Below are 26,354 nucleotides of genomic sequence, written 5' to 3'. Positions count from 1 at the left end.
CCACTGCCTGGTCCAAGCCCAGGAAAATGTATTTGCTCCCATGTCTTCTTCTAAGAGTTTTACAGTTTCAGTCCTTATATCTCGTTCCATAATCCATCTTGAGCTCTTTTTTCTATAAGGCATGGGACTGGGGCCCGCCTTCATTCTTTCACATGTGGCTATCCTGCTGTTCTGTCACTATTTGTACAAAGATTATTCATCCCCCGCTGAATTATCTTGGCACTTATCAAAAACCAATCAACCCAGCCAGGCTTTCTAAATTGTTAGGCTCTGAAGTCACAGAATGTCAATCGCCCAGAATTGCATTTATTGAAGCCATCAGACTCAGGCCAGACTCAACGGGAGGTGATACATGCACCAGCTCTTTGTGGAAAGAGCGACATGCGCATATAGAAAGAGGCGGGAATATCTGGAACCATCTGGAAAAGGAGATACCATGCTGATCTATTTTCATTAACCAGTGAAAGGCAATTTCAATAGTTAGCTCATTTACAGCTGTGTGTTTTCTCTTCCTCATTTATTTAGTATTTTTTACTTAAAGTATAGGGTAGTTTCAAAAGTGTGAGATTCAAGACAAATCCAGCTTTAAATCCCAACTCTATATACATGTTAACCGTAGGGTCCTGCTTCCCTAAGTGTACACTGGGGCGTGTAAGGGTGACTATTTGGGGAGGTCTGCAGCAAGTGGGATAATGCACGAAATGCTTCAATCACAGTGCCAGCTGCCCCTGCAGCACCGAAGACATTTTAGCCACGATGACGATGAGGAGGATGAAGATGACAATGTTGATGATGATGATAAAAGTTTTCTAGATGGAGCCATTCTTTGATCAAATCAAAACCTTCTGTGGCAAAATGGATTGAAATTCTGTGTGTGTTTCTCCAGACCAGAAATAACAACTCTATTTTAATTAGTAATCGGAAGTATATACGAGGCTCAGAACTCTTATATTTTATAGAACAAATTCATGTTTCATCAAAATTTTCCTGCTCTCGCCTATAATCATGGCAAAAGGCCACATGCCAACTACAGTGCTAGGCATTAGCAATCCCCGCCTCCCATAAGCATGTATGAAACAGATTTTGATTGTGCATGTGAGTTGATGTCAACCTTTCCTGGATATATATCTGAGTCACATTTCCCAGACCCACTTTAACCAGGGGAAGGCAGCATTACAATAGAAGGAACTGCTACATTGAGGGGCCAGTACAGAAATAGAAATAAGATGATAGCGATCTCCTTGTGCCCTGAAAAAAAAAAAAATCAGAACAGTTGAGAAGGCCCTATATAACATGAGAACATAGGTAAATGGTACTCAAGGGCATAAGCTAGGGAGAGTCACAATGACCCATGGGCTATGTGGCCAAAAAGGTGGTTTAGGATTCAGAAAGTTAGCTTTTTAAAAAATCCTGTGTTAACATAACGATAAATTATTTTGAAAGGCAAAATATGGAACTTAATATATATGAGAACCATTAAAAATTAAATATTCATTTACCCAAATATTAAAAGAGTTTCTTACCCCTGGGGGTAGTTTGTGAATGATTTTTGTTTCCTTCTTAATGGAATACTCTATTACTCAAATTATTCCCCAGAGAGAAGGTACTGTTTTTGTAACCTGGGGAAAATATTATCAATAAAGAAGTTATATTAAGTTTTGTTTTGTTGGGGTTTTTGTTGTTGTTGTTTTGTGTTTATAGGGAGAGCATGCACACACAAAAGAAGGGGGCAAGGGATGGGCAGAGGGAGAGGGGGAGATAGAATCTTCAGCAGGCTCCAAGCTCAGTGCAGAGCCCCATGCAGGGCTCGATCATACGACCCTGAGATCATGTCCTGAGCCAGGATGAAGAGTCAGATGGCTCAACCCAACTGACTGAGCCATCAAGTCTCCCTGAGGTTAAATTTATGCTTAACTGCATCACTTGTTCCTGACAAAACATTTATATTAATACCCAATACAATAAAGAAGCTCCCAATATATAATTATATATTTACCCGTATATTCCCAAAATATAGCTTGAATGTAAAACACTGACTTCTGTGATTAGAAAGAAGGTATTAATTAGGTAGAAATGCTTACATGAGTATGGGTATTTTTAAGTATTATGTTATTATCTATGGAACAGATGCTATACTGATAAACTGACATAATTTTCATATTAGACTTGGAATCAGTAAACAGAAAACTATTCAGTTAATACGAGTAAAGATGGTATACACTGGAAAGGGTGAAGGAAAAAAAAGAAAAAACAGCATTTTACATCCTTTGCCAATGAATATCTTTTACCTACTTTCACTCCTGCTTTCGTCTTCCTATTACACACTGAATTGAACATCCTCATTTTCGACTTTATTCCTTACTCGTGCTGTTCCCTCACATCTCCTCTCCTTTCTCTCTTGAAGAAATCCAAACCATTCTTTAAAAGGGGGTGGGGGGCGCCTGGGTGGCTCAGTGGTTAAAGCCTCTGCCTTCGGCTCAGGTCATGATCCCAGGGTCCTGGGATCGAGCCTCACATTGGGCTCTCTGCTCAGCAGGGAGCCTGCCTCCTCCTCTCTCTCTCTCTGCCTGCCTCTCTGCCTACTTGTGATCTGTCTGTCAAATAAATTAAAAAAAAAATCATAAAAGGGGGTGGGAGGTCGCTGTACAATGATACAGGTTGTTCACTGTACAAGGAAACCTGGCTTCAGGTAAAAAGGAGGGCTGAAGTCTAGCCCTAATTCCTCATGAGCAGTCCTGCGTGGAAAAGAATGCACTAGCCAGAAGGAAAGGGTAAAAATTACCCGGTTCTCATTTGCACTAGGTGCGAAATGATGCAGTTGGCCTCTTTTAAAGGGCTGGATTGAGTACTAACTCCTCTTTGAGGCTATCCCAACTAAAGTACAATCCAGACAGCTCTCTCTCTGTTTTGAACTTAAAAATCAGTGCCATGGTTTACATATCCATTCAATTTTTAATGCATTTGAGCTAAGCTGGAAGCTTCTGAAAGATAGACACCATGCCTTAAATGTTTTTATTTCTTAAAAAACAAACATACAAAACAAACAGAAACTGAGCCTAGGAAAGGCGTCTACATGAAGTGCTCAAATAAATACTTGTTAATCAACCGAGGGAAAACAGAATATCACAAGCAACAGGAATCGAGAGGGTGATTTGTCTTTGAAAGGTGAAATTCCTTCCTCCTTGCTTGTTATTTTAAATCTTCTGGAAGAAAAACTAGAGCTTTTTAGTATTGGCTTTATGCTCTGAAGAGATTGATATTTTGGAACCTGAGCTGTAATTTTCACATTGCCCGTGGTTTTCAGTGTTGTTGTAGTAAACATTTTCAGAACTTGAGTCAGCTTTAGACAGAAGCCAAGTGCTACTGCAAGGCCACAGCTGCCCTAAAAGGCCACATTCAGCTATGGTTTCATGACTGTAAAATTACACATGAAGAGGAGAAGCCGAGCATTTCTACAACATCTTCAAAACAATTCCAACCTCTGTTGGCCTCTTCCAACAACTGTCCAGGGAAGCTGGGTTCTCAAACGTATTATAAAGGCTTCTCCTAAGGGAATCGTTATTACTTATGTTGAATGCTTCCAAAATTATTAGGAAATAGAAGCATTTGAGGCCAAAAACAAAGAAAGAAATGGGCAAAGAAAGAAGCTTAGGAGAGGCAAGATGAAGCCATGAAGACAAATTGAGGGCAATACCCACTAGGGAAAATAAGTATTTTTAAAGAGGTAAGAAAGTGATGAAAAAACTGAACACAATGACAAGTAGGTGCTACTTTTGTACAGGTTCATGGGCTAGGTGACAGGAGGACCACTTTGTACTGTACTTTTGTGGAAGTGGTGTGAAAGAGGAAGGGACACAGGCTCTGGTCTCTTTTTTCAACCAAGATCTTGTGTTGTACGATCATAGGACTCCACTCCTCTTAAAACAGATTTAAAATCACTGTGTTGACACATCTGTGGTCAACTGATTTTTAACAAGGGTTCCAAGGCCACACAATGGGAAACAATTTTTTCCCCCAACAAATTGTGCTGAGATGATTAGAGAGCCACATGCAAAAATAATAATAATAATAATAAATTTTTAAAGTTAAAAAATGAAGTTAGACCCTTACCTCACACCTTATACAAATATATATATATATATATATATATATTAAAGACCTAAGTGTAAGAGTTAAAACCATAAAATTTTTATAGGAAAACATACGGGTAAATTTTCAAGACCTTGGATTGGGCAAAGGATTCTTCGTTAGGACACCAAAAGCACCAGTGACAAAATAAAAAATAGATAAATGGGACTACATCAACATTTACAACTCTCATACTTCAAAGGCACCAGTAAGAATGCGAAAAGACAGCTCACAGAATAGGAGAAAATATTTGCAAAGCATATATCTGACGGTGCATTTGCATCCAGAATACATAAAGAACACTTAAAGCTCAATAATAAAGAAAAATAACCCAATTTCCAAGTGGACTAATGATCTCAATAAGCCAGAGAAGACACACAAATGGCCAAAAAGCACATAGAAAGAGGCTAGCATCATTGGTCATCAAGAACTGCTAACCAAAACCACAATGAGCTATCATTTCACACCCCTTAGTTGGCTAGAATCAAAGAATCAGATTATAACAAGTTGTTTGCAAGGATGTGGGGAAATTGGATGCTTCATAAACTATTGGTGGAAATGTAAAATGGTGCAGCCACTGCAGAAAACAATCTCTCAGTTCCTCAAACCACTACATGATTCAGTCATTCTACTCCTTGCTGTATAACCAGGAGAAATGAAAACATACGTCCACAGAAAAACTTGTGAACACCAATGTTCATAGCAGCACTATTCATCATTGCCAAAAATTAGAACCAACCAAGCACCCATCCACTGATGAAACTGAAAATGTTATCTATCCGTACAACGGATACAAAAAGGAATGAAGTAGTGATATAAACTACAAAGGGTTGAACCTTGAAAAACATAATAAATGAAAGAAGCCAGTCACCAAAGATCATGTACTGTATCATTCCATTCACATGAGATGATCAGAAAAGAAAAAGCTAGAGGGATAGAAAGTAAATTAGTTGCTTAGGGACAGATGAAAGAATAGGGAAGTGACAGGTAAGAGTTAAGAGAGTTTCTTTCTGAGGTGATGAAAATGTTCTACAATTGCAATTGGTAATGACTGCACATATCTATGAATATACTAACAAGCATTAAAAAGTATAGTTTATTGGGGCAATTATATAACATGGGAATTGATCTTAGTAAAGTTGTTAAAAATAATACTCATTCATCAATTCAATAAATATTTATTGAGCATCTTCTATGTCCCAGGAGATGCAGAAATGAAAAGACATGGTCCTTGACCTTAAATTGCTCACACTCCAGCAGAAAAGCAAACATTAAAAACCCATAGGCAAGACAGATAAATGTCATAACAGAGTCAGAAGTACACAGATAACAAAAGGAAAGCAAGGAATCTAGGAGTGATGTGGTTGATTCCCTTCTCCTCTGCTCTTCCCTATCAGCACAAATGGCTCCAGAGAGAGGCAATGAGAAGCAGTCCTGGGTTTGAATCTCTATGATTTCTAAGCTGTGGTTGGGCTCTATGATCCTGGATTTCCTCTTGGATATAACGAAGATAATAATGCTTACTTCAATGGGGTTGTAAAAATTATAGCTAATCTATAAGAGAGTCAGGCATATCACCTGGCACAAAGTAGCAGTGAGCAAATGAAATACACAGGCACATACACACACCCCAGAGAGTCAACCCTCATCAACCCTGTCAGTCCTTGTCAGGTTGTCCAACAGTTCAAACTAACCAGAAGAAACAATTAATTCCAGGCATTTGGGGAGAGGAAGTGGCATTCAGGTAACAGATGAAACATATAAAAGCCAAAGAAGTTTAATTACTTAAAAATATATTTTCTATTCTAATGAATGTTAACACTGGTGCTAACGTCAATTTTGTTTAGAATATTAAATTATGGTAGACTACAGAGGCAAGTTTTTAAAAAATACTATTTGGGGAAAGGTGGTTTCATAGGTGGATTAAATTTGTGAAAATTTATTAAGCTGTACACTTAGGATATGTGTACTTTACATATATTACAGTTCAATAAATTTAAATTTGTAGTTCAACTTTAAACTTGAACTACAAATTTAAATTTGATAAAGTTAAAAATCCAGCTTGCCTTTCATTCTGGTCTGAAAGACTCTTCTGTTAGAGGTTCTGAAATTAATAAATGTTTTCTGTCACTTTGGTGCTTTTTTTCATTTGATCGAACAATGTCTTTGCTTATACTCCCCAGCTCTGTGTGAGGACACAGTAATTAAGTAGGGATGTTTTCATTTAGCAAATAAAGCAAGATAAACAGCATAGGAACTATACTTCTTGGATTCGTTTTGATATTTAAAGCCAAAGCCACCAACCTCAGGGAACTTCCATACAAAGGCTCTAATGTAAGAACACTCTCCTTCCTTAAAAACTCCCAACCACATCTTCCCCTGGTGCCACTCCTAAAACATCCACTTCTGCTTCGCTCCAAAATGTGCCTCTTCTCTCAGAAGGTCCTGCCCGCTCTTCTACTCTGTGTGTGTTCTCCTGTCCCTATGTGGCAGAATGTCTGGCATAGCCTCTTCGTGCCCATCCCCTTGATCCATTCATTTTAGAACTTTAACATTTAAAAACAAATCAGCGATTTCCTCTAGAAAGGACTCTCAGTTCTTGATCGCTTCCAGATGTAAGCAGGGGTCATGGTACTCAAAGCATATTAGGGAGGATATTTCATTTCTACAGGTTCACTCAAATTACAATTTTAGTTTTTAATGCCAATTGTGGGGAAAAGAAGAGTGTGCATTATGAGCAACTTTGACGGGATCACTCTTTAGGAACTGGAGGTTTAAAGCGTGTTTCTTGGTCCGTCTCAAATTCACTTGCCTTACCTGTAAATTCATGGTGAAAATCTCTCCCTCTTACTTAGAGGTGTAGGAAGAATTAAGTGAAGTAATATGTGAAAAATATTTAGGATGGTGCCTAGAGCAGGGAGTGCTCAATAAACGATGGCTATGTTTACTATTCTTATTCTTTGAACAGCTATACTAAGACCCACTAAGACCCTACAATAAGTAAATACAAATACAGAGATCTTAGATGATCAAATACTTCTCCCTGGTTTTACTCAAATTTAAACATGCCACCGGTTAGGAAAAAGAGAAAGGGGCTAACCATTGGTTTCTTTCCTAAATAAGAATGACCTAGATCCATGACCTCAATGGGCTTCTGGTCCAACTGGAGAGAATGAGACCCAATCACATCGGGGAGATGGCTGCTGTAGTTCTGGGCTAGAACCCAGGGTGAAACAGGAGCAGAAAGGGAGCCAAAATAATCTGCTTCAATCCAACCACACTCCATACTTGCACAACAGTAGTGACTGAGAGAATCTGGTGCCAGTTCCAACATCCCGTCATGCTTTTTTTTTTTTTTTACAGATGGAGTGTGGTCACTTCTGTATCCCTGTCCACTCAAGGAGGTACAAGATAACTCCTATCAGTGCCCAGATGGGTCTCACTGGCTTATCAACCAAGGTCCCCACAGGAAACGACATGGATGGGCAAATGAGCTACTAAAATTTAGTCCATAATGGAAGAGCTACTGATGCTATGGCCAGGGTTAAAGGCAATGGCCAAGTAAAGCTCCCAGACTAGTGGACTGTAGTGATCATTAACAACTCCAGGCCTGACGATTCTGGAGGGAGAAAAGGTTCCAAAGCATAAAAGAGATGTGGGGAAGGAGAGGGCTGGCTGACAGGAGCTGAGGCCTTCGATAGTGGGAAGGGAACAGAGAATTATCACCGTGACCTCACTGTCCTCCCTCCCACTTACTTCCTTTTCATGCCCCCCCATGAACTGAGGCTATGGCCATGGAGATGGTGATGACCTCTGCCCATTTGGTTAGCCCCTGGGGCACACAGAGGGCTGCGACCTGGAGAGAATGGAACTGGAGGATGAACAAAAATGTCCCACATCCAGGCGGGGAATCTCACCACACTGAATATGACTCTAGTGTAGAAAGGGACATGGTTTTTTTTTTTTTAATAGTCTAGGTAACATAAGGATACTCTTGCCTATATGCATTTTCCCTTATGGATTAGAAATACACCTCCTGCATTAGATGAGACTCTGCTGAGCTTTACCTCAGTCCTCACAACAAATCTGTGAATTACACATCTTTCTTTCAATTTTGTAGATGAAAAAAAAAACAGGGTCAGAAAGGTTGAATGTTTCAATAAGAGACAGGCCAAGAACTCCGACACAGGCTTCTCCAATTCCAAAAATCATAAATGGCTTTTTCCTTTTACCAAGTTGACAAGGAGCAACAGAAAGAGACTGACTGGCAAACTAAATGTTACAGAGACTTGGCCCACAGCTCTGCAATCACACGAGATCAGGGAAACATGGCAGAAATAACCAGCACAGTCCACCTCCATTGCCACCGAACCTGGTCTACTGGTGAAGCAGCAATGCGTTTACCTTCAAATAATTTCTAAATAACACCTAGAGCGAGAAATCTACAGATGACAAGCTAGGGCTGATGGCTTCTCATGGGCACAGCTGGCCTGGTGCCTGTTCTGTGGGTTAACAAAGCTGGACTATTACAGCCATATGTTACAGGGGGATGGCATTACCAAGGGACAGCAAGAATACGATTTCCCAAACTAGACTCAAAGACTGTTTTCACAACCATTTAAAAATCTCCTAAGCTGCCTGTGGCTCACTATCATCTAGTGGTCTTCATTTCTGCTACCACTCCAGCTTGAAGCTACAGAAACTTTTTGAAGCAGAATGTGCAGACTGAAAAGTGGTTCAGAACATGGGCTCTGATGCTGGAAACCAGGTTTGGAAAGGGGCCTCGCATTTTCTGGCTGTGAAGGTAAGCAACTCAGTTCACCTCTCTAGCTTGGATCTCCTTATTTGCCAAAGGGAGGACAACAGTATTTAGCTCATTAGTTTAGAGTGAGGCAATTCCTTCAGTCAGTACCTAGTCCTAATAGTACGGGGATCATCACCTTGCTGTCTTTCTCAAGCTTGCTGGTACTCTAAGCTGACTGACTGCTTTCTGTCCACCTCTCACCAGCTTCTTTTTTTAAGTGATTTAAAAATTTTTAATTTATTTTATCTATTTAATTGTGACAATAAACATAAATTCTTCCCATTTAGCTATTTTTAGGTTATAGTTCAGTAGCATTAAGTAGCTTCATGTGAATCTACAATCATCACCACCATCCATCTCGAGAACTTTTTCATCTCCCCAAACTGAAACTCTATACCCACTAAATAATAACTCCCCATTAACCAACCCCACAATGCCAGGCTCTGACAACCTACTCTTTGTCATTATGAAATTGAGTACTCTAGGGACCTCGCAAAAGTGGAATCATATGACATTTGTCTGTTTGTGACACAGCATAATGTCACCCATGATGTAGCAAGTGTCATAATTTTCTTCCTTTTTAAAGCTAAATAACAAAAATAAATAAATAAATAATAAAGCTAAATAATATCCCATTGTATGTAAATATCACATTTTGTTCATCCATCCATCCATCAATAGACATTGGCTCCTTTGACCTTTTATTTATTGTAAATAATGCTGCTGTGAATATGGGTGTACAGATATCTGTTCAAATCCCTGATTTCAGTTCCTCTGGGTACATACCACCAGAAGTGGAATTGCTAAGTCATCTGATATATATATGTTTAATTTTTTGAGGACTCCCTCCCCCACACCATTTTCCCAGTAGCTACACCATTCCCACCAGCAATGCAAAAGGGTTCCAGTTTCTCCACATCCTCACCAACACTGTGATTTATCATTTGTTTGTTTGTTTGTTTTGGTGACCACCACCCTGATGAGTGTGAAGCAGCTGTAAAACCACTTTTTGTGTTTCTAACGACTCTGTGTTCCCAGATGCATTTCACCACCCCTACTGCCCAGTCTCTGGGCATCACTAAATGTGCAGACACTGGCTAGTTCTATTCCTGGAGAACTGGCCCAAGCTCAGATACCTGGACCAAACTAGCCAGGAGGTTGGCTCCTACTTCACCCTTCCTTGGCAGGCTGAAGTTGCAGCTGTTAAAAATAGGAAAATCAACAAAATTAGGTGAACCAGGGCTGGTTCATTTCAACATGCTGCACATTGTCTTCCATACTCTCAACTACACTTAGAATGTATAAGGCAGTGTTTAGAGAAATTATTTGAAAATAACTGCAGTATAAAACTCATGTTGGGGTGCCTGGGTGGCTCAGTTGGTTGGGTATCTACCTTTGGCTCAGGTCATGATCCCAGTCCTGGGATCGAGCCTCACATCGGGCTCCTTGCTCAGTGGGGAGCCTGCTTCTTCCTCTGCCTGCTGCTCCCCCTGCTTTTTGTTTTTTCTCTCTCAATCTGACAAATAAATAAATAAAATATTTTAAAAAATAAAAAATAAAAAATAAATAATATTTGTGTTGATATTGAAAATGATAAAACAGTGAGTTTGTTTTATATGGTCTCCCCCTGACAAATTACTAAACATTTTAATAACTCATCAGGTGAAACACAATTTTGCATAAAGAAAGCTTTTTTTTTTTTTTTCTAAAGAAAAGAAACAAAGAGGTGGTTAGGAGCATCCAGCAAGGATGTGGTTCTAGGTCAAAAGTTTCTCGTGACTCTACTTAGAGCTGCACACATAATGAAACTACGTACTTTTTTTTTTTTACGTTTTTGTCTTAAAATGATTGTTAAACACCCTGTGAGAGGGGATGATGGCCCTTTAAAACTGGCCCTGTTTTAAAACTTTTTAAACAACAAATCTCCTTTCTCAAATAAAATTTTATAGAAAAATCCCATTTTTAAAAATCTCATGCTTATAACACAACATTTACTTATAAAAGTTAAGCAATGAAACCTATAAGGGAGTTTTGATTAACATACAAAATACAGAAGTCAGGACACTGGTGAGGATATTCATTGCTCCCTCAATAATCAGCACAAAATCCAATTAATATGTGCATTTTTGTTTTAGTTGCCCGGAGATAATTCTCCATGGATCTTACACATCTCTTTATATCTTGCAAGCAGAAGCAGGGACAGCATATGTTCTAAACTATCTTTTCAAGAATACTTGTATAGTGAGCAGACTTGGAAGGCAGGTAGTGACAGTCTCTGAAGCAAAAGGGCAGATTGGCTTACTATCCTGTATAAGAAAGATAATGTCTTGCTCTGTGCTAAAGAGCAGTTTGCGTAATGACTATTACAAAAAACTCAGGTTCCTCAAGCTTGGGATCCTCTTCTGTAACCCAGCCCTGGCAGGCGTCAGGTGGCCTCCATTGTGCTATTCTATGGGAAGTGAGGCTTGGGGAACTGGTTCCAGAAAATATAATACTCTGGTTATTACTACTGCTGAGAGCAACAAACTGTCCCTTGTCTCTGACCCAGGGGTCTCCTGTCTTCTGGAAATGGTGGCAGGCAAATTTGTTAGCTTGCAAATAGGGTAAAATCTCAAGATTCTTAACAGTTCTTGACATCGAAATCATCCCTTGTGACTCAGACAAGCCATTGCAAAAGGGAACAACTTTTAACCCACTTACGATGCAATCCTAGGACACTCTCCAAATAAACCAAGAAGACAGGAAAGTTTATTCCAAGATTCTATGAATCATTGTTAAACTGGGCAGCACAAGTAAACTGTGACAGTGCTGTACATAGCCTATTAGAAAGCATTTTTATTAGGGTATGCAAAATAATTAAAACACATTCTGAACACAAAATTTGAATCAATCCATAGAACTCTGTATCCTCATTTGGAAAGCACTTCTCTCCCAGAAATGGAACAAGATAGAGTCAAAAGTGTGAAGACTTTATTTATTTTTTTTAAAGATTTTATTTTATTTATTTGACAGAGAGAGAGAGATCACAAGTAGGCAGAGAGAAAGGGGGAAGCAGGCTCCCTGCTCAGCAGAGAGCCCAATGCGGGGCTCGATCCCAGGACACTGAGACCATGACCTGAGCCGAAGGCAGAGGATTAACCCACTGAGCCACCCAGGTGCCCCACTGAAGACTTTATTTCTATGTATTTACTTATTTTTGCTGCAGCTCCATGCTTTAGAGCTACATCAGTCATTAAGCCTCTCTCCAGTTCATGTTCCCCACCTCTGCAGTGGGATGAACTGTGTCTCCCAGGTTTTACTCCCAGAGTTGCACAGGGGATCACACACATTAATACATAAGATGCCTTGTAAACCCTAAGGAGGCAAGAGAAGGTAAATCTCTGATTACTGTTGTTTGCCATTAAAAGCAAGTTCTCTGTAGCTCTTTCAGGGACCAGGCTCGGCAGCTCAAGGCAATCACAGCGTGTAGAGTCCTTTGTTCATTCAACAAATATTTATTGTGCCAGGCACTGGGAGGGAACAGGAAAAAGATCCCAGGGGCACACGGTAGAGAAACCTCTGATAAGATAAAACACACAAAAGGACTTTTCCCCTTTGGATATAGTTTCCCCCTTATATTTCCCTTCGAGGAGAGAATATAAAGGAAGCAGTGGGAACTCTAATGGTGTGCGGTGGTTAAAGCAATTCTTCAATCAGGCTTACACTCCTAAGAAAACTAATCAGACTATCAGTGGCTAGAGAGAGGAAACTCTTGCTGCTGAGAAAAACCAAAGGCTCTTTAGGTGAAAAACGAAACTAATGTCTGTATGAACCAGACCTAGAAGAGAGCTACCTCCCTGTGAAGACTGAGGTTAAACTAGAATAGAGAAGTCTCCTCCAGGTCTCATGACAAAATCAAGGTTAGTTTCAGATGTCCATTTCAACGACTAGTTTTAGTAAGGGAAGTCCAAATTTGTACGTTCAACTCATTTTCTCTTTTATAGCTACCTCTCTTTATCAGTTTATAGAACGGATCATCCTGAGTTCAACTCATTTTAAAGTGATCTCTTTTGCTGACTGCCGAATGATAATCAAATTTTATAGCTTGGAACATGCGCTCGAAGTATCTTCTACCACAGGACATTGCTCTTCTAAGTTAGGGATAATTATCCTGTTCATGCAGGTCTCATTTGAAAAGTACAAATTGGGGCACCTGGGTGGCTCAGTCAGTTAAGCGTCTGCCTTCAGCTCTGGTCATGACCCCGGGGTCCTGGGATCGAGTCCCACATCGGGCTCCCTGCTCGGCAGAGAGCCTGCTTCTCCCTTTGCCTCTCTGTCACTCTCTGTTCTCTCTCTCTCATGAATAAATAAGTAAAATTTAAAAAGAAAAAAGAAAAGTACAAATTGTACTGTTCAGGAGAATGTGAGTTACAGTCATGCGTTGTGTGTCTGGGGTATGTGGACCCATGCAAAATTAAGTGGGAAACGGAAAGCCTCCCCCTGGAGAGATGGCAGGCCTTCTTCTAGGCACCTTCAGGTGCAGTGAAGGTCTGATGAAAGCTTCTTGATGAAAGTGCATTGTGCCTTGAATGTGCTCAGATGAATTACGCAAAATGACAAAGTCTGGGCATCGATCCAGGGGCACATATCCTCTTTCTCACACTCGCTTCCAGCTGGCAGCAGGAGAGGAGCGACGGGATATGCTCCTAGTCTGAGGCAGGCCCTGTCCTGTGTGCCTTATACACTTTGTAGTTCATTTAAGCCCCACAAGGAGTCTGAAAGGTGGATACTGGCCATATATCCATCGACTAGGAGGGCGATTACAGGCACAGTTTGGTGAAGGCCCTTGATAATTAGGCACGGAGCCGGGATTCACACCCAGGTAGCCTGGTTCCTGGATTCTTAACTTCTGTTACAGGCTAAATAATAATGGGTATCATTTGTTTACATTATGATTTACTACTCTAGTAGCAGCAGCTAACTTTCCTTGGGTGCTTGCCCCATGCCAAACGCTGTGCTTAGCAAAAAGGGGAGACCCCCTCTTACTTCCGTTTATGACTACAGATCAGTGAGGTTCCGCTGTCAGCTCAAGGTCATGGAGCAAGCCAGGTGTGAGGCTGGGATTGGATTCGCACAGACTAATGTGTGAGCCCCCACACGGAGGGCTGTGCGACTCTGAAAACCACATCCACTGTCACTCACTCTGCAGAGGACTCATGTCACCAGCTCTCCCATAACCTTTCTATTGGTGGGACACCCTGAAAGGGCCAGTTTTCACCCCTTAACCGGAATTTGTTTGAGTACCTGTGAGTTATATTCACAGGAGCCACGTGGATCCTAAGAGGTAGCAGAGTCACTGAATTTAAGTTGGAAGGACAGCTTGGCCCTACAAACCAGCAGACTGAGAAACACCTCTACAGGTTAGAAAGCCAAGTGCACCCAAGTCAGCCAGGTTCAGCAAAACCCCAGACAGAAACCACCTGGTTTCAAAAAGTTCTATTAATAACACAGAACAAACAAGCAAGAGGAGAGCAAAAAGCAAATATTGACAATTCCGTCAGCCCCCCAGAGCTGCGGGGAGGTGTGGGGAGCAGCAGCCCACACACCTGTTACCCTCTCACGCTGTATCCCCAACACACAGAAATGACCTGATTGCCTCGGGTCCCAGATGCTCCTTCTCAGAAACAGGTTAGTAATGTGATGTCCCATGTATTTTATATTGTATTTTATACCGTTAATTACTACGCTATTATTTCTATTATTATTTGCCATTCTATCATTAGTCTATTGAGAGAATTCAGATAAAATAATCTAGTGGAAATGCTTTGTGGAACTTAATTTATAAATAAAAGATACTGTTTTCATCACATTTTATAAAATACCATATAGATTTATCTCTTTTTTTTGTTGTTAAGGTACCAATAATTATATTCCTTATGTTCTTTAGTCCCTAAATCTATAGGTAGATTCATCATGAAGAAAAATCACTTTATTCACCTCCAATGTCTACTTGGAATATTTTCATATTTTCAAATTTCCATCAGTTTTACAGAAAATTCCGTATCTGGATATTTACAATCCCCATGTTACATTTTAAGATAAACTACGTTTTGAAGAAAACATTAATTTAATCTCCATAAATAATAAAAAATGATAAATCTTTCCTAATAATAAACATTCTAAGATTTATCAACAGCCTAGTAGCAATAAGTTTGGGTTTTGGAAGTCTGGGTTCAAATCCCAGATGTTTTTATTAGTGAACTGACCTTGGGTAAGAAATCGAATCTCTCCCTGCCACATTTTCCTCCTCCATAAAATGGGTACAGTTGATCTAAATCAGGGTTTGTTGTGATGATCAAACAAATGAACTAGTCAGGCAGGATGCCTGATACATAGTAATTATCTTAAAAGGAAAAAATAAAAGGAACATATACTTTGCAAGGACTTCTTTCACAAATGTTAGAGATATCCTAAGCGAATTTCCTGGCAAAAAGAGGAAAAAAAGCTTCAATACTAAAGTAAATAAATTTCTTAAAAAGAGCTGTGAACAAAACTATTTTCTTCTTCATATAATTTTGAAAGTATACAAAGCTTATAAAATAATAGTACATGCTGGAATTCATAGAAAAGATATCCAGGGAAATATAATAAAAATGATATATAAAAATATATTAAAATTATATTAAGTCTCATATTAATAAATTTTATAGTTTATATTAATATATAAGAATAAATTAATATGTTTATACCAACAAATTAATATATTTTATTATTATATAATTATATTATATATAATATATAATAAAAATTATATATTTTCAAGTAGATAAACTGAGCCATCATTCCAAAGGCCCCAATGTTTGTTCCAAGTGCATTCCAGCAACCAAGTGTAGGGCCAAGACTGCGAGGAGGCTGCTAGTTCATGCAAGGTTAAGTACCTATTAAATTACTTTTCCTAGTACTAATTTCACAAGCAGTTTGGAGGAATAAGTTTACTTGGAAATTGAGATACTGAACACTAATGACAGGAAGGCCAACTGCACACAGAAAAAAGACAGCAATATTGATCCAGGGAAATGACATGTATATTTTTGACAACATAGAATCTTATAGTTTGAAAGGACTGTCTTGGTGACCTAAACATCTAACACCTACTAGAATTTTCCAGAAGGAGCTAAGAAAGAAAAAGAAAACACCAACAATGGAAGACTCGTCATCACAGGAAACCAACTGAGGATTGCTTGAGGGGAGATGGGGGGGGGGAATTGGGGGATGGGCCTTAAGGAGGGCACGTGATGGAATGAGCACTGGGTGTTATATAAGACTAATGAACCACTGACCTCTACTTCTGAAACTAGTAAGATATTATATGTTAATCAATTGAATTTAAATAAGAATTAATAAACATAAAAAGAAAGAAAACAGCAACAAAACAAGCACTGCACTCAGATATAAAAATGGAGGTGCTGATGGACACCTTCCTTCAAATTAATGTGAGTCTGGGAGAGGAGGGATTTTCTACACTTCAGTTTTAGAAAGCAAGCGATGGGAGAAGGAACACGTAGGGGGCATGACGCAGCATTAAGTGGTTGGACAATACCAGACTAATACCTGAAATGGCTATCATCTCTGGCGTCTGACAGCATACCACAGTCACTGAGCTAAATATTCAAGTACCTGACACATTCATTCTTTTAACTCCCACAACAGCACTGAACACCTAGGAGGTGGTCCCATCACCCCTCCTCAGTCATAAAAGAGGTTGACAGAGGTGAGGTGACAGGGCTAGAATCAAACTTATCTGGCTCTTCACCATCACATTACTTAATCTGACTCCCCGGATCCGCCTCCCCATGCACCAACCCACCCATCACACAGTAGGCTCTTTTGTATGATGAAGACCTATTTTCAACCTATTTGAAAGGCACCCAGTGTTCTGGAGGGAGCGTCCCCCCCCACCCTCCTTTCTCCAGTGGCTGCCTTGGCAAAAAACAAGAGGTCGGATGGGAAAGAGGCCACAGGAACAGGAGATCCGCTCAGAGACAGACCAGTGGGGAGATCTGAGACCCAGCAATGGGTCTCAGTGATGATTCCTCTTAGACCATTCTGCTATCTGAAGTTCTCTCACTACTCATCTCTTGACCTGAACCTGAACTTCCTCCATACTTGACACTGCTTCTCCAGCCACTCACAAGACTAAACCTCTGAGTTATACAACAGCCCTCGAAAAGAGAAGATAGGCAACTGCCTTACTTACTGCGGGCAAACATCGAGCTCCAACCTTTTTTTATTTGTGGACTTTTGCTAAATCGACTCAAAGATAAAAAATAAATATTTAAGTATTTTCTATTTAAATAAAGCATTTTCTATTTAAATAAATTCTTTATTAAGAATCTTACGAAATTGACTTGATTTCTGGCAAAGAGAAAAGAAAATGAGTGATCGAGTTTTCCCGTATTAAGAGGAACAGTTATGTAACTGTCCCACAGGGAAGAGCCAGGCTGAAGGCAGAATGATAAAAAGACGGAAATAGCCCTGTCTCTCTCCACAAGTTAAGATCACAGTGGGGGATTTCATGTGCGACATACTTCTCATACAGCCTCTGTCCCCTCATGAAGGCCTTCACTTCGTTGTCCAGCGGGAAGGTGCCATCATCCTTTCTAAAGCGGTAGAAGAGTTTGACGTCCTTGAATTCCTTGTGCTCGTCACACACTGAAACACAATGTACATAGAGAGGCAAATAAGAAAACAAAAATCTTATTCAAGTCCTCAGATGATGTGAAAGGTTAATTAAGACTTGTTTTACCATAAGAGATTCTTAATCTCACAAAACAGACTGAGGGTTGCTGGGAGAAGGGGGGTAGGAGAGGGTGGTTGGGTTATGGACATTGGGGAGGGTGTGTGCTATGGTGAGTGCTGTGAAGTGTGTAAACCTGGCGATTCACAGACCTGTACCCCTGGGGCTAATAATATATTATATGTTAATAAAAAATAAAAAATTTTAAAAAATAAAAAAAATAAATAAAAATGAAAAAAAAAAGACTCATTTTACTACCTAAGTTCTGAAGCGTACCATTCTATGATTTTGTGCGCAGGTTTAGCACAGTAATATTAACTATCATCATCATCCTCATCACCACCATCATTATCTAGTAGAATGGTCACACCATCCTATGCATCAGTCATGCCACAAATTCTTCTTGAAATACTGGGGCAGGCATCAGCCTCAAAGAACGTGACGTCTACTGAGATCATGAGAAATGTCAACCTGGAATTAACACAGGGTGCTAGGGGGCAACAAGAGAAGGGGGTATAGCATCGGGAGACTAGTAAGCCCAGTAACCTAGCTGCAGGGAATGGACACTACTCTGAAGAGCTGCATGTAGGCAGAGACCTGAAGGATGTCGAGAAACTAGACTAAAGCAAAGAGAGAGGGCATTTCAGCCAAAACAACAGTACGTGGGAGGTCTTGGTCAGGGTTAGAGAATTCCAGGAGAAGTGTTCCTGGAACCACTGAGAGTAACAGAAAAACTCAGAAACCTCTTAAATGGCCCTCAGCAGGAGAATGGGTAAGCGTACTCATTATATATGGCATAGCTACGATCATGGGAAATGTAATTATAAATGGCGTACACAACAGCAGAAATGAGCAAACGAGAGTTACAGTTACAGTTACAGAGCTGATCAAGTTGTGAAAGAACAAACATGCATTTATGTAATGATTTAAAGCACCGAAAGCAATACGATACCTTGCTAAGAGATGCCTATACAGAAAGGGAAATGTATTTAGAAGCAAATGGAAATAAACCCCAATGCCTCTTGGAGGAAGGAGGGGAATGTCACTGGAGACAGATGCACAGGAGACCCAGCGTTTTATTTGTTCAATGGGAGGGTTCATATCAGGAATGGAAGACGTGGTCCTTGGTTTCCTCCCACGTTACCGTGACTGTCGGTGGGCACCTCACTCACCATGATGAATGATGCCCCGGTCAGCTAACTTCTGCATGAGCTTGATTGCGGTCTCTCTGTCGGAAGCCTCTTTGTGCTCAATCAGCCAGTCGATCAGTTCTTTTGCGACAAAGCAGTTTGGGTAGGTTTTGAGATGATGTCGCCTATCTTTAATCACCTTTTCTTCATGCAGCCTGAGCCTGGAAAGAAAATTTGGCAATTACTGCCAGGAATTTTAATGGCAACGCAAATCATTCAGCCAATCCCAGAGCTCAGAACAAAGTAGAGGCTCTAAATATATCAAAGGGCCATCCACATACCTGCAGGTCGGGAGGGGGTTGCCACACTGTCCCAGCCCAGAGGTCCCAGGAAATGATTCTACCCCCAGATCTAGAGATAATACAGGTCAATGGTGGGGGGGTGTGAAACCACCCTGGACAAGCTAGAGCTAGAGCTCTCGTGCCACTTGGTAGGCTCCCTTCTTCCGTCGACCAGTGGGCTTATGGCTTCAACCAAAGAACAAACGAAAGTCCTCAACACTTGCTGAAACCAGGCACTTCCACTTCGTCACAGAGGTCCACTGCATGGGCATTCATGTGTCTATGCAACAGAAATGAATGAATGTCCACCACCTGCCCATTGCGTATTTCCAGGATTAGAGACCTACGTTTGAAAGTAGCACAAAGATCCCAGCCTCTGCCTGTCCCGCTCTCTATAGGGGCAACAGCTAATCCTTCCGTGAGGCTTACGAGGGTCCAGGTGCTGATCGAAGCACATTCCATACATGTTTGCAACAACCTCACTGAGAGTTGTTATTACCGTCTACACTTTTTTTTTTTTTTTTAACAGCAGAGAGAACCTCAAAGAGATTAAGTGACTTGCCACACAGCTAATAAGCGAAGAAAATTAAATTTGCACCTGATGGTCTCACTTCAGAGTCTGACTTCCCAACGGCCACTTTGTGCTGCCTCTAGCCAGGGAGGGATAAACAGAATATCCGGGAGAGATGGATGAAAGCTGTGGGGCAAATGTGATTTATTTACAGGCTGATGGATTAGCATGGAGAAAAGCGGTTGACCCAGAGCCTTCCCTTATACCCTTCAGAACTCTATGACTTTTTTTTTTCCAAAAGAGCCTTCAACCAGCCTTTAATTTTTTTTTTTTCCATTTGGTTTCCCTTCTTTTATCAGCCTGCATTCACTTTTTAATTCTCAAGGGTTTGAATTGGGTGAAACACAGGTCGGCTTTCTTCCTGCTTTGCTCACATGGTCCTATTCTAACCTCATATTCTCAGCATCATTGCGAGAGGGGAGTGCCACCTGAGTAAATCTCACTGTATCTGTGTGAGCGAGGCCAGAGGCTTACTTTTTCCTCTGTAGAATGAACGCAGTTCTGCTCACCCCAACCTTGGCTGTGTTGAGATTGGGCAACAGAATGTCAATTCAGCATCGGCACCCAGCAAGGCCCCAACCTCCTCTTGTCTACTCCTTAAGGAAGGAACTAGACTGTCTGCTTGCCTGCTTTTTGAACAGAGTTGACTGGATGAAATTTAATGGGTTTTGCTATCCCAGGGACCGTGAGTCTAAGTCGGGAGCACACTGGGTTGGGGCTTGGAAGCTCAGCTCTGTTCCTGGCTAGACCACTCCTATGGGCTGTTGTGTGTTCCCCTCAGATTCATTATGCTGAAGGCCTAAACCCTGGTACTTCAGAATGTGACTGTATTTGTAGAGAGGGTTTCTTAAAAGGTAATTAAATTAAAATGAGGTCTTGAGGGTGGCCCTAATCCAAGATGACTAGTGTCCTTATGACGAGCAGAGATTAGGACATACTTCTGTACCGAGAGAAGAGCATGAAGACACACGGAGAAGGGGGTCACCTATGAGCTAGGCCTGCCAACCCTGCCCCACCCTGATCTCAGATTTCTAGCCCCCAGAACTGTGAGAAGGTAAATTTCTGTTGTTCAAGGCACTCTATCTGTGATACTCCGTAAAGGTGGGCTGAGCTGACAAGGACCACTAGGAAGGGCTAAAGCCTGGAGATGCACGAGTGGTCTGCAGATGGAATGCTTACCTGGGACATCAGCAGGGACAAGGGAGAGGAGGATAGAAATGAGAATCCGGGGGCATCTGGGTGGCTCAGTGTGTTAAAGCCTCTGCCTTCGGCTCAGGTCATGATCCCAGGGTCCTGGGATCAAGCCCCGCATCGGGCTCTCTGCTCAGTGGGGAGCCTGCTTCCTTCTCTTTCTCTGCCTGTCTCTATGCCTACTCTCTCTCTGTCAAATAAATAAAATTAAAAAAAAGAAAAAGAAAAGAAAAGAAATGAGAATCCTAACGCCTGTAAACGGCATAGAAAGAAAAAACCCATGTTGACTGCATTCCTACTCGATGCCTAGTACTCGACACGGCACTTACATCTGTGTTCGCTTCACATCTACGGCCTGCATGTTATCCTCCTAAGTTCATATATCAAAATACTAAACCCTAAAAGGTCTGTTATGAGAGCAATCAGGAGCACAAGACTAGGAATAGGAACTTCTTGTTCTCATCCTGACACTGCCTGTAATTCCAAACAATCCAACTTCTGAGCACCAGAATCCTCCCTGATAAAATGGGGATAATTACACCCATGGTAATTACTTCATCACACAGTCATGAAGTTCATTAAGAAGGACAACACAAGCATTCAAGACCTTACTAGGCACTAGGCACTGTTTTCACTACTTTATGGACAGCCATCCTCATGGTGGCTCCCGGATGCAGGTAATGTTAAAGCCACAAAACCAATGTGGAGTTGTAATTATTAATAAAAAATAAACAAAGGCTGATAAAAAAAACATGTTCACCTAGGCGTGCTAAAGTCTCACTTCCCTCTAATGAATTCAGTGACAATGACACTGAGTAATTTGTTTAACATGCTCAAAGTGGCAGAATGTGAAACATTAATTCTTAGACGTGATGTCTGTCAGGAATCCAAGAATAATGAGGACCAATTTATTTAGAAATCGAAACATGGAACAAGCTACCATATAATTTGGTGGAGGAGGAATATGTTATGAGCCAAAAGAGGAGTTTTAGCTCCTATAAACTTTCCATCCTAAAAAAAATTATTAGGTAATGTTTATCTTCAAATACTACAGAATAGAAACTTTCAATGCCTATCCTTTCATGAACCCGAGCATGGGGCTAATTCGTGAGCATTCTTGATTCCCACCAATTCCCACCCAGCACTGAGGGCAGAAGCCCTTTCTCCCGGCAGTCCCACCAGGGCCTGGCATATTTCCATGTTTAGAAAACGGAGCAGTCATCTGATAGAGGGGAAAGAACACTGGATCCAGGAGATACTGATGGTTTTCAACTCACTACTGTAGTTAAAAACTTTTAATAATGGTGCTAGCATCTTTTTTTTTCTTTTTCTAAATTTCATAGTCAGAAATACAGAATTCTAAAAATACTTATGCATTCTTGGAGGTGCCTGGGTGGCTCAGTGGGTTGGAGGTCTGCCTTCAGCTCAGGTCATGATCTCAAAGTCCGGGGATCAAGTCCCACATTGGGCTTCCTGCTCAGCAGGGAGTCCGCTTCTCTCTCTCTCTCTCTCCTTCTGCCCCTCTCCACCACTCATTCTCTCTCTCTTAAGTAAATAAATAAAAGAAATCTTTAAAAAAAATTTTTTTAATTGTACTTTCCTAAAAAACTATCCCAATAAAAAGATAAGAATGTTCACTCTGCAGACATATAGCCAAGTGTTTCTGCCTAGCACTTCGGGCCCTTATTATTTGCTGAAAAAATGAATGTCCAAGGACACTAAGAAATTGTTGAAATTTTCAAAACTTTCAAAAAGGTAAGGAGGCTTCTAACTATTAGGAGTCCCCACCCCACAGCTTGGTAACCATAAATCTTTTTATAAAACTATTTATGCTTTCCATTCCAGGGTGACCAATCTCCAAAATTCTAATCCATGTTGCGTGTGTATGGGTGTTTTTCAAAAACTTATTTCCTTTTACTTGAACTTAACTTATCCATTACAGGTTTTCATATGCTAATGTGCATGGAGGTCTCCAAAAAGGGAATAGAGTAAGGAATATTTCAAAGTCTTATGGAAAAATAGACATTTTGAGTAGCCATGCCTCTCCTGGAATAGAAAGACTCCACAAAATGCTGACGAAGGGGCTAAAAACCATACATTTTAAAGAAGACATGTTGCCTACACACGTTAGTCACATCATCCGCCATGTCCAACACCCCCTTTGATTTAAAACGGCCTTCCACACCTTATCTACCCCCAGCGGGGTCCACCACCCTGAGTCTGTTTTCTTTCCATGTGGGGAGGTACCTGACTGAAAGAGCCCATGACCTCTGGTGGCCCCTGCACATACGTGCCCATGGGCTGTTCAGTGAGACCAGAGGCATGAGATCTTACCCAACCCAAGTGACACAATCAGTGAAAACCAAACAGAATGGTTCCCTCCGAGATTTAAACTAGAGCTGGAGTTTTCAAACTCTACTTGTGCCATGGAACACTTTGTTCAAATGGAACTCACCGGATGTGAATGTGTAAAACAGCAATGTGGGCCGTTCGAGCTGAAAGGCTGCCAAGTCCCGAGTACTTCCTGGTTTTCCCACCCGGTTGTCCCACATACACCCTCCGTATTTCCGAGACCATCTCCATGGGATTCCCAGAGCAAAGGTGAACACTCCCCACCAAGATACTGAGGAAACTGGCCGACCAGGAATGTGAGGGGAGTGGGGAGGCCAGCACAGCGTAGCTAGGAGGTGAGGAGAAAGAGGTTGCAAAATGATAGACAGCGACAGATGCCTGTCCCTGGAGTACCTTGGTTTCTTAGGCTTTCTAGTTCTTCTTCCGCACTACACGTGCCCTACTAATAACCAGAACCAATCCCTTCAGGTGGCTGAGGAAGCCTCAGTTGTCTGAATCCAAAAGAACCACATCTACTCAGGCTCTAAGGAGGTTTTCCAAACTTCCTCACCTTCCTCACCTCCCAAACACAAACACACCCGCCTCGAAGCCTGGGCACACTGGACTCTTCCCCATACTCCAAAGCGCAGCCATCACCTCCCATGCCTCTGCTCAAGATGGAGACCCTCCTTCCGCCTTCAGCAATTCAGAAAATTGTCTTGGCTCTTCAGCTGATGAGGCGTCTCCTTTGTGAACATCCCCCCAAGCCTCCGAAAGCTACAGCACCTTCCTTCCTCCCTTCTCCCACGCTATTTTAGTGCCACGAGGAGAACATTCATCCCACTGTATTACAGTTAGACGAGGAGCAGGATACTAAGGGGGAGTTTATTTATTTGTGTCTCCCTAGTGCCTAGCGCAGAGAAGGGGATCAATTCGCACTGATGTGAAAAATTAATTCACTCATGCAACGCACTCGTGCTAACAAGGCATGGGGCCGAATGGTCTTCTGACTTAACAGTCCAGATCGATCCACGCTGAACCACTGGGGAAAATAACCATTTCTATTTTAGCTGCGTTTTTCAATACCACCGACTAAGGAATGTAAATACGAAAACCACCTTCCTGTCCTTCCTCTCAGACAGCTGGTGCACAGGTTTTAGATTCAAGGTGATTTTGTAATATTCTATTCCTGGCCAGCTAACCAGCTGCTGGGCTTGCATCAGACAATTTCCTCTTCTAGCCCTAGGAGAACACACACTACGGAGCGCAGAGTGTTAATAATCCCTGTAAAATTACCCTCCGTCTGATAAGAAATGCAGAGATTGTTTTGCGAAAAATAGCTTGCAGAGAACTGCACAGGTTGTCGGGCCCAGGGAACAAAGAGGGGACAGAAAGCACATATTCTCATTTAAAAACAGCGTCATAAATCTCAGCCAAAGTAAACAGTTTAATTAAAAAACACAGCAAGCCAAACAGTAGGGCTGACAGTGCGAGCCTTGTGATTAAGGCAATAGCGCTGACATAGATGTGCTGTCAACCAGAGCTGCTGCCTTTCCCAGATGTTCAGCCAGTATCTGTCCCTGGGGACCACAGAAGTCGGAGAGAATCATTCTTGATCACCTACCTCTGAGAGGACCGGAGTCTAAAAGGGTGAGAAAAAAAAAAAGACAGGAACAAATGAAACCTAACCTCCTGCATTTTCTTTTAAAGTTTGAATTGACTTTACAATTAAAATTTCAAAATTTCCAAATACATGCTTGTGGTAGATAAAAAGAAACTCAAATAGGTCTAACATGAAGCTGGGTAACGATGAGGAATTGGTAATTGTCAAAGCCAGGGGACAGGTGCATGGGGGTCTACTCCTTTATTGACTTTGGGGTGTGTTCAAAATTTTCCTTAACCCCCCACTTTTCAAACGAAGCTGATATTAATAGTTGCTTATGTTGAAGCACCTGGGTGACTCAGTGGGTTAAAGCCTCTGCCTTCAGCTCGGTCATGATCCCAGAGTCCTGGGATCGAGCCCCGCATCAGGCTCTCTGCTCAGAGGGGAGCCTGCTTCCCCCTCTCTCTCTCTGCCTGCCTCTCTGCCAACTTGTGATCTCTGTCTGTCTAATAAATAAATAACATCTTAAAAATATCGTCGCTTATGTATTCTTGCCAAAATCTCCTATGTACACATGTACAGCTAGTTTATGTATATCTTTATGTGAGATAGGATCATTATACACATTTCGGGTAGTTTTGCTTCAAGAAGATGCTTGGTTTCTCCCAACCAGATCAGAACAACAGAAAAAACACACACAGTGAAAGGAAGGAAAGGGCATAAAAAACAGGTTAACATAAATACAGTCAATGTGATTCGGGAGACCAGCAGGAACTGGTCTGAGATCACACACACACAATGCAGTGACCACCTTCAATGACAGCAGCGTCAAATGTTCCACCAGCAAGACCCCTTTGCAGGAGGGTTAGAAGCAACGGCTCTGTGAATCAGGAACAAAGGCAGAGCCATGGGCTCTACCCAGAGCCCTCCCAGGCCCCATGTCAGGTCAGTGCAAGCACAAGTCCTTTATGCTGTGTCTTGTCACCACACTAATTGAGATGGTAAGCACACCCATGAGGGAAGCATGTTTGATTCCAAGTCCTACATACCATGCACTATATTTGAGATCTTGATGATGCCGTATTAGCAGAAATAATAACAGTTATTTCACATTTGAACAGAGCTGAGGCTAATGACATCCCTGTGACCAGGAAGGCACTATCATAGTCATTTGACAGATAAGGAAGCAAGTTCAGAAAACTTAAAGGGACCTGCTCAAGTCACATTTTTGATCAGGAGTAATCAGGACTTGAACTCAGATCTTCTGATTTCTGTGTTTACAAAGCGTTTAGTGACGTCAAACTTTAAATGCCAGAAGCCTCTGTGTTCTGCTTATTTTATGCTCATGTAGACTACAGAAGAGAAAACATGGAAAGGTGAAAATTTATGCAATTTATACGTCCTATAGATACTGCCACCAACATAAATACAAAAGAAGTCATTGCACTGTCTCCATGTCTACTTTGAGCCAATGTTGTA

At 41.3% G+C, this 26,354-nt stretch overlaps 1 protein-coding gene across 1 annotated transcript in view; it reads right to left on the bottom strand.

Moving 5' to 3' along the window:
• Positions 1–26,354, bottom strand: part of DEPTOR (DEP domain containing MTOR interacting protein) — a 131,919-nt gene that overhangs the window by 67,523 nt on the left and 38,042 nt on the right. The window contains exons 2-3 of the mRNA XM_059395088.1: positions 18,881–19,059; positions 17,500–17,623 (exon numbers count right to left, since the gene is read on the bottom strand). Coding sequence (XP_059251071.1) covers positions 17,500–17,623; positions 18,881–19,059 — 303 coding nt within the window. The remainder of the gene's footprint in view (positions 1–17,499; positions 17,624–18,880; positions 19,060–26,354) is intronic.

Source organism: Mustela nigripes, chromosome 3, assembly GCF_022355385.1.
Source record: "Mustela nigripes isolate SB6536 chromosome 3, MUSNIG.SB6536, whole genome shotgun sequence".
NCBI lineage: Eukaryota > Metazoa > Chordata > Mammalia > Carnivora > Mustelidae > Mustela > Mustela nigripes.
The sequence above is the reverse complement of the archived record's forward strand: the minus strand, read 5'-3'. Positions and strand labels throughout refer to the sequence as shown.